This window comes from Diprion similis, chromosome 9 (genome assembly GCF_021155765.1).
Source record: "Diprion similis isolate iyDipSimi1 chromosome 9, iyDipSimi1.1, whole genome shotgun sequence".
Taxonomy (NCBI): domain Eukaryota; kingdom Metazoa; phylum Arthropoda; class Insecta; order Hymenoptera; family Diprionidae; genus Diprion; species Diprion similis.
This window is the reverse complement of record NC_060113.1, coordinates 3,753,374-3,762,985: the sequence shown is the minus strand read 5'-3', so window position 1 is coordinate 3,762,985 and position 9,612 is coordinate 3,753,374. Positions and strand designations below refer to the sequence as shown.

The following is a 9,612-nucleotide window of genomic DNA, read 5'->3' as shown; positions in this document are numbered from 1 at the left end:
ATATGTATGTATGTATGTACATATAATAAGAATGAAAGTAAATTTCTTAGAACAGTAGCATGACTCAATTCATAATTACGTCATGATGCTGCATAAGCGACTACTCATAAGCCTTATGATCGTAAAATTAGGAATCAAAGTAGAGAAATTTCAAATTGACAATCGACACCAAGGAAACCTTGAAATCAAAGGCTGATCAAATTAAAGCGATCTTGTAGCTGCCAAAAATCGTAATGCTGCAATATCTAGAGACTAAATCAAGGCGAAATCATATCGTTGCAAAAAACGCCTCCGTAAGCGAATCAGCGATCGCAACATGGACGAGCTTCGCGGGTGAAAAACCCGCAGCCAATGAAAACTCGGCGAATCCTCCTTCAGCAAGGATGCGTCGCTGCTTTGATGGAAAGTCGCCCAAGTGTTTTGGGTTTCCCAGCCGCGCCTTGTCGTCGTTTAACGCGCATGCGCGGAGCTTCGGGTATTCCCGGGATTCGTCGGCTCGGCAATCGGGTTCAAGGTTTGGGTTGGCGGTCGAATTCGCACAGGTTCGTTCGTCGTTTCATTGTGTGACAGTGGTTCGTTCACTCTCGACACAAGTGGTTGTTATTGTAGCCGCGATTTCGTCCGACGAGAAGTTGCTCGCTCTATTGTGTCCGGTGCGCCTCCATCAAGCCCGCAGATAAGCGGTGTCTCGTCAAACTGCCACAGTAGAATAAAAAATACGCATAAAATGGCTCGCTGCTTTGCGCTTTCCATCGTCGCTGTGACCTGCCTGATCAGTGTAGCCTACGGTGAGTGAAAATGCACCGAAGGTGCCGATTATCGGCTACCGGCCGACGACTGTTCGATTTGTTTCGGTTCGATTTGAATCAGGACCGACCGTGACACACTCTCGAAGCGTGTCCGGTTCAAGGATCGTTAATTTAAGTACATAACGACAAGTGAATCGGGCGTCTCGACTTCTAGACTTTGGCCAAGAGAATTCGCCGCAACGTTGCTTCGATGCAGCAGAGATTGAAACTCGTTGGCAAACAGCCACACACACACACACACACACATGCACACCGAGAGTCCCGTTCCTTATGTGCAGTGAATCTGTACCTGTGTGCGCACTTAGCGAGAGTCGAGATAACTGCGCATGACGCATCGACACCGTGTCCGCTGATCTCTCTGTCTGCTCGCTCTTTTTTTATTCCAGTTTACATACTTTGTTTGCGCTTTTTTCTTCACCCATCACCTTCCTGCGCTGATATGCGATGCGGTTGCTTCGTCGTATTTCTTTCCGAGAATTCTTAATCTGTCGATTGCCGTATTGCGAGACGCAGGATTTACGGACACTCGGTTTACGCCTTTTCGAATTACACGTGCAACACATACTCACACACACACACACACGCGCGCGTTTGCTTATTTGAAACCCGACTCATATCTCATATAATCTTAGTTCTTTACTCATTGTCAGTGGTTTTTTGGTACCACGAGTGTATCATGTTATGAGACGACTTCATCGACTTTCGTCATAAAGATATATACCTATATATATACACACTCGCTCTGTTTTCGTACAGATAATGAATTCTACTAAGTACATAAAGACGAAATGAATCAAAGAGAGCCAGATATCAATAACCATGTATAGAAAATGATTTTGTGTCATTTTTCATGGGAACTACAGACACCTGTTTTATCTTTTGCTCCAAATTCACTTACAACGATAAGATGATTTATGACCATGATTCATTATCACTAATTCGATCAGTCATTTTTCAGCGATCTTGAATCGCTAATAAATGTCTCATAAGACTTATAAGCTTTAATTTCCTATAACCTGAAATTATTTATGTATGAAATATTGACGTGTCTAATATTTTTCTATTTATTTCGTACAGGTATGGACTGTACCTTAGGAACCAGTGACAATTTTCTCGACAAATTCGTAAACTCCTGTCCGAGACCACTGATTGATCCCAGCGAAAATAGCTATTGTTGCCCGAGAGTCGACGGTTCTGTTTACTGCTGTGATTTGGCAGAGTTCACAATGAAAACTGGGTAAAAAAAACTGACAATTTGGATTGTTTTGATTGATCGGAATATGCTGATTTTATGTATTACCTATACCTCAATTATCGAGGTTACAAGTAAGAACTGTTTTAATGGAAAAGAAACAATTCAGAACTTGCGTAATTTTGTATTGACAATCGGATAGCTATAGTTGAAGGTTGATATTTGTTATAGTGAATGAACAATATGATTACGTAACAGCGAGTATCAAAGAAAATTATTTTTCCAGACTGACCATAATCATTCCTGTTATTATTGCTGTGGTGGTTATCATCTCACTGATTGTGTTCTGTATTTCCTGCCTTTGCTGCGCCTGTTGTCCATGGTACCGACGACGTCACCGTGGAACCATCTATAGCAGTAAGGGACCAGTATAAAATCAGAATAATGTTCTGTAGGCTATCATTCCTCACATAAACGTTACACAAGCACATATTGCCAGGGAAAATATTTCAAAAATGATTTTCTTCCTTGCTTACTTATCCATTGAAAAAATGATCTTTTCTTTTATTCGATTTCCTTCAAATATGAAAGATCAATATGATCATAATTATCATGTACTCTACTGTATAGATATTCCATTGTTCTGGCAGATCTTTTTTTTTTTTTACGAAAATGTAACGCTAAGGTCCTACGCAGGATTATTTATTTGCTTAGTGTGGCAACTTTTACAATACAGCATGGGAATGAGAACGATTTTAAACAACCATGTCAATTTCTCATACTATAAGTACAGAATTATACCCTTTTTCAAACTGATTGTAAGCATAAATTTCGCTTCCTGTCTAACGTGAAGAGTAGGTCTACGGAGAGTGAATGGATTCATACTGAACATACTAACTTTGTACTAACTCTTCCATACCTGCATTGTTTGAGTGAAACTTAAAGAGAATCTCATGCATGTTTTTTTTCAGGACCCATTGCCTGAATGAAACCACTCGACGCATCCCGAAATAACTTTTAATTTCAAAACAAACGAAGTTACTTCCTACATATAAGTATTATTCGAAGTTGTCTTATACATTCCAGTTTTCTACGCTTTTTTTTCTAATCATATTAAATATAATCACAAAACATGCCTACTATATAATATAAATTAGCTATATTTTTTACATGGATCGAAGATCATTTTGTTCTAAGCATACGTGCAGCATTCCAATTCTAATAGAAGTAAATATTTACTTAGGGTTTGTTATTTTTAGGATAATGCTACTTGCAGATTGTAAGGTGTTGAAATTTACACAGGAATTTATTACTTTTGTGTGTGTTTCGGCCTGGAGTCGAGAATTTCTGAGGTTACAAACCTTGTTCTGATGCTATTTCTTCAGCATCATTCAAATATGCTGTTTAAATTTGAGTTTGTTATTTAAATTTAATTAGTAGCTGATACCTTTAATGTGATAATTTTTACATGGTCGGCGAAATAGAATTTATTGTAGCATCACGCGTTTTCATAAAATGAAATTCTTTGTAACATTCTTAAGAATGAGACTTAGTACTTACATTTATATACACTATAAAACTGGCTGTTACTGTGGATTTTGAGGTACATTTTTTGTATCGCATTGATATGATCATGTCTTTTGTTATAAGGAGATTTTGATTGTACAGGATTGAGTACAAGTCTAGAAATCTTTAGAACACAAAACATCAGTGTTTTAATGTGTTGGTCATATAGAGTGCAGCTCTAATCATTTATGTTCAACCTGCTTTTTGCTCAGAAAAAACCACATCATTTCAATCATACTAACCGGGATATCAAAAGTCGTACGAATGCTTTTTATGTGCACAATATCAACAATAATATCAATCATTTTGCTTAATATTGTCTCTAAAATACCGTAAATACCACTCAGACTTCTGTTCATTCTTAATATTAATTCAGCTAAATTTTAGAGCTTAATTTCTGCTTCTGCTTGCGCATCATTGATTGCAAAGAAAAAAAAATGGTAGCTCATTTTTAGATCTATGGACGATTTGTTGTTTCAAAATAAGTTTCCGCTAAAGTATACGCACAAAAGAAAATGAACAGATTTTATCGAAAACTACAAGAAAAGAGAAACACATCAGGGTTTTTGGTGAAAAATAGCCATGTAAACTATATTTTTTTTCACTGCTTCTAGAGTAAATACTGCAATTTAAGAAGTAAATTTTACTGAAAAACTTCGTGTATTACTCTTTTCTTGCAGTCTTGAGTAAAATCTGCTCTCCTATTATCTCTATGTAAGTGATCTACAAAATTAAGCAGATTCGCCAGTTGCGGATAGAAATATTTGCATGAATGTGAAATAGTCACTTCTTTTTGTATCGATATTATGCGTTGTGAATAATTATCGAGCAAAAACTGTTTTTCACCGAGAACTATACAGTGAATGACAAATATTTTATATTGTCACATTGTATGTAATGCAGTTTATATTTATATTATTATTTTGACTCATTGAAAAGAACCAACGTATGCTGTAAACGACATACATCATGTATGATACATGATATCTGATTGTAAGAGTACCCCTGTTACAAGATAATACGCGATATGTACGAAAAGTTTAAGTTCCTGTTCAAGATTTTGAAATCATTTACAAGTTTAACAATATGACATATATACTTATATTTTTGTATACCTACTTTTCTAGTTACGTAAAAGTAACGAACGTTAGTTTGAGTTTGTAGTTGTAAAACCGCAAGCGGAAAATAAGGAAATAATCACTCTGTGTAACTTTAAGATGCTTGCAGAAATATTGTGTGTAAAACTATTATATACTATTAATAAATATATACGTGCTTAATAAATACTCGTAACGAAATGAAAATCGAATAAAATACGTGATTGGCACGATACTTTTTGTTAATTTTTCCTAATCCTCTTTAAGTACAAATTTGATTTCTAATTTGATAATATATAAGTAAAATATCACCACTGTGAAAGTGATTTATAGATCACATTCCTTCAGCACTTGTACAAAATTTGACAACGTTCATTTGAATCTGTAGAAAAGTTTACTTTCTCTCTTTATGCACATATATTATTTCTGATTGCACCTTTTGCATGAATAAAAACCAGAGATTATTTCCAACGTCCGGTAAGATATTTGTCATCGCATTTTTTCACGGTTTGTTTTTTTCATTTTACTATTATCTGATTATAGTTATTCAGAAAAGAATTCCGGTCTTGAATTATCAGATCTTTATTGACGATGACTAAGATCAAGTACCTAGAAATATAATGAACGTGTGTGACGTAATATCGCTCTATCTGTAATAATTCACGGGCAAGAAAATATTCATAATATTGTTATTGAACTTTTAACAGCGTAAAATTGCCTCGAGATTTATATATAGCTTATGAGTACAGTAGAGTACATACGAGACAAAGATTTAAAAAAATTTTCCTGTAAACTTTGACTGATTGGGTATTCCTCGTAATTACTCAATTGAAACGAGAATTAATTGTGTCCCAAACACAAGACGCTAGTACTTTGATGTGTCAAATCAATTTTTCAGGCATGCAAACACCTGGTACGGGTGTTCATGTTATCCAGACGCCTCCTGGAAATTCTGGCTACACTGTTCATCAGATACAAAATCAACCGCCAATTTATGCGACTGCTGAATCAGGTAACTTGAATCAATATTATTATCAGTGTTGAGTGGAAATTGATTCCATTTCCGAAGTTGTTGATTAAGTGTCCTGGTAAAGATGTGCAAAATGTCCTGTATTCAGTTGATAACAGTCGTTTATTTTCACGCAGCTATGCCGCAGCATCCCGTTCCTCCTCCTCAATACACCAGAGAAGATTACACTAAACAAGCACCCTACAATCCAAGCTACGTCCAGTAAAATGTGAAACCAAGTACACGTGTCGCTCGGTGATCGAGGGCGTTGATACGGAATTGAGCGTCTCGCCGATGAACAAAAGATTATGCGCCTTACGATTTGAAACTTGAATGTAATCCTTCCAAGTGTATATTTAAATACCCTGAATGCATGTCGCGAGGATCCCTTGAGGGATCATTGTGGGATGAATAATTACCGTGGAATTTCTGTCCGAGCGAAGTGTGATGTTGGCAAGCGATTTATAAATCAAAGTGTTTTTTTTTTTCGATTCTTCCTTTATGACATACTTATGTCACCACTTACATTACACCGGTGGTTGTTTTTGTAATCCACAACAAGGCGCAGACTGTTAGAAATACTAGCCGCCAACATCACGTTTAGTCTCGTAGATTTATGTTCAGATTTTATTGGTATTTTGTCTTCGATCTTACAAAAAGAGTCTCCTATTTTTTAGGTATATTATATACAAGAGCTGTGATGGCCGATTATATGTGCTTGCCGATTAATTAGTATGTAACATTATTCAAAGTCAGAGCTAATTGTAAAGTTTAATTCCGTGGAGCATATTGACAGTCAGGTCTTGTCGTCAAGATTAGCTCTTATACATGAGTTATGCAAAATGCAGATAGAGAAAGGATCATTAGAGCAAAACCTTGCCTCAAGTCCCGACTATTAATACCGCCACTCATATCTTGTAATTCTGTTCTACGTTTTAAGTTGAGAATGACGCGAGTTGAACAATACAGTTTTTCGATCGGATGGAAGATATCAATTGCATATCTCACCCAGTGTGGGATTAAGATTGGCGGATGGTAGCATCATGCTCTTCTCCTCGTTAGATTAATTATTCGTTGTCTTTATTTTCGTGAAAAAACATTTCGATGAAGTGTGTAGATGAATCAACGTGTAAGCATATTTTTAGAAATAAGTTATATCTATGCAGTATTCGGGGACCTCTTACTTTTTCCACTTGTCAGTAATGATTACGGGAGGTGCAGAATTCTCGCAATTTACTGGGTCAAAAGAGTGAAATGATGTAAGTGAACCTGATAATGATGTAAGAATTTTTGGATTGTTTCGCAATAAATATCTTTATATTTTGGATGGAAATTATGTCTTGTAAAACTGTTCACGTGTCCCATATCGAACTTCATGATAATGACATAACTTTCGATCTGTGTGATGAATTTTGTCGGGTCAATAAGCCATGACAGCATGACCCTCAGAAATGGAGGAAACGAAGCTAAATAAGTGCAGGACCAGCAGCAGAGAAAGAAAAAAAATTTACGTCGACATGGTATTTCGTGATTTTCAGCGATGAAAATTTTGCGTCTCCGAATCGATTCGTATGACCCTTACTAAATTAATGAGACGCCCGAAAACTCGGAAAACACAAGAGAAAAAGCGTACGACCAGCAGCAGAGAAATGGCGATGAAAATCTGCAGTTTTTCGGCTGTAACTTTACAGGTGTTGCTCGCAGCGCATTGGGACTGCGATCAATCGATTTCTCTCGCAAAATTACGTCGGAATAGTGTTCTAAAGAATTAATTGCAGCACTTTTCAAAGTCGTCGAAATTTTCACCAAAAATGCAAAGGGGTTAGCCTTGGATTTTTTTTGGCCGAAAAATCTTTTGTCTGGGAATCGATTATTATGACGCTTTTTAGACTAATTCGACGCCCAGGAACTCAGAAAACACATGAAAAACAGCGTAGGACCAGCAGCAGAGAAATGGCGATGAAAATCTGCAGTTTTTCGGCTGTAACTTTACAGGTGTTGCTCGCAGCGCATTGGGACTGCGATCAATCGATTTCTCTCGCAAAATTACGTCGGAATAGTGTTCTAAAGAATTAATTGCAGCACTTTTCAAAGTCGTCGAAATTTTCACCAAAAATGCAAAGGGGTTAGCCTTGGATTTTTTTTGGCCGAAAAATCTTTTGTCTGGGAATCGATTATTATGACGCTTTTTAGACTAATTCGACGCCCAGGAACTCAGAAAACACATGAAAAACAGCGTAGGACCAGCAGCAGAGAAATGGCGATGAAAATCTGCAGTTTTTCGGCTGTAACTTTACAGGTGTTGCTCGCAGCGCATTGGGACTGCGATCAATCGATTTCTCTCGCAAAATTACGTCGGAATAGTGTTCTAAAGAATTAATTGCAGCACTTTTCAAAGTCGTCGAAATTTTCACCAAAAATGCAAAGGGGTTAGCCTTGGATTTTTTTTGGCCGAAAAATCTTTTGTCTGGGAATCGATTATTATGACGCTTTTTAGACTAATTCGACGCCCAGGAACTCAGAAAACACATGAAAAACAGCGTAGGACCAGCAGCAGAGAAATGGCGATGAAAATCTGCAGTTTTTCGGCTGTAACTTTACAGGTGTTGCTCGCAGCGCATTGGGACTGCGATCAATCGATTTCTCTCGCAAAATTACGTCGGAATAGTGTTCTAAAGAATTAATTGCAGCACTTTTCAAAGTCGTCGAAATTTTCACCAAAAATGCAAAGGGGTTAGCCTTGGATTTTTTTTGGCCGAAAAATCTTTTGTCTGGGAATCGATTATTATGACGCTTTTTAGACTAATTCGACGCCCAGGAACTCAGAAAACACATGAAAAACAGCGTAGGACCAGCAGCAGAGAAATGGCGATGAAAATCTGCAGTTTTTCGGCTGTAACTTTACAGGTGTTGCTCGCAGCGCATTGGGACTGCGATCAATCGATTTCTCTCGCAAAATTACGTCGGAATAGTGTTCTAAAGAATTAATTGCAGCACTTTTCAAAGTCGTCGAAATTTTCACCAAAAATGCAAAGGGGTTAGCCTTGGATTTTTTTTGGCCGAAAAATCTTTTGTCTGGGAATCGATTATTATGACGCTTTTTAGACTAATTCGACGCCCAGGAACTCAGAAAACACATGAAAAACAGCGTAGGACCAGCAGCAGAGAAATGGCGATGAAAATCTGCAGTTTTTCGGCTGTAACTTTACAGGTGTTGCTCGCAGCGCATTGGGACTGCGATCAATCGATTTCTCTCGCAAAATTACGTCGGAATAGTGTTCTAAAGAATTAATTGCAGCACTTTTCAAAGTCGTCGAAATTTTCACCAAAAATGCAAAGGGGTTAGCCTTGGATTTTTTTTGGCCGAAAAATCTTTTGTCTGGGAATCGATTATTATGACGCTTTTTAGACTAATTCGACGCCCAGGAACTCAGAAAACACATGAAAAACAGCGTAGGACCAGCAGCAGAGAAATGGCGATGAAAATCTGCAGTTTTTCGGCTGTAACTTTACAGGTGTTGCTCGCAGCGCATTGGGACTGCGATCAATCGATTTCTCTCGCAAAATTACGTCGGAATAGTGTTCTAAAGAATTAATTGCAGCACTTTTCAAAGTCGTCGAAATTTTCACCAAAAATGCAAAGGGGTTAGCCTTGGATTTTTTTTGGCCGAAAAATCTTTTGTCTGGGAATCGATTATTATGACGCGTTTTAGACTAATTCGACGCCCAGGAACTCAGAAAACACATGAAAAACAGCGTAGGACCAGCAGCAGAGAAATGGCGATGAAAATCTGCAGTTTTTCGGCTGTAACTTTACAGGTGTTGCTCGCAGCGCATTGGGACTGCGATCAATCGATTTCTCTCGCAAAATTACGTCGGAATAGTGTTCTAAAGAATTAATTGCAGCACTTTTCAAAGTCGTCGAAATTTTCACCAAAA

The 9,612-nt window shown here is 37.5% G+C and overlaps 1 protein-coding gene across 1 annotated transcript; it reads left to right on the top strand.

The window, feature by feature from the left end:
- Positions 1–585: 585 nt before the first annotated feature.
- Positions 586–7,006, top strand: LOC124410266 (protein shisa-5-like). The gene is made up of 5 exons (XM_046888496.1): positions 586–788; positions 1,887–2,046; positions 2,288–2,418; positions 5,563–5,676; positions 5,811–7,006. Exons 1-5 carry the CDS (start codon positions 728–730, stop codon positions 5,897–5,899), a joined length of 555 nt encoding a protein of 184 aa, XP_046744452.1. The 5' UTR covers positions 586–727; the 3' UTR covers positions 5,900–7,006.
- Positions 7,007–9,612: the final 2,606 nt, after the last annotated feature.

Coding starts and splice junctions, on each gene's coding strand:
- LOC124410266 (XM_046888496.1), top strand. CDS start 728: ATGGCTCGCTGCTTTGCGCTTTCCATCGTCGCTGTGACCTGCCTGATC. Junction 2,419..5,562: donor CCGTGGAACCATCTATAGCA/GTAAGGGACCAG, acceptor TCAATTTTTCAG/GCATGCAAACACCTGGTACG. Junction 5,677..5,810: donor TTATGCGACTGCTGAATCAG/GTAACTTGAATC, acceptor ATTTTCACGCAG/CTATGCCGCAGCATCCCGTT.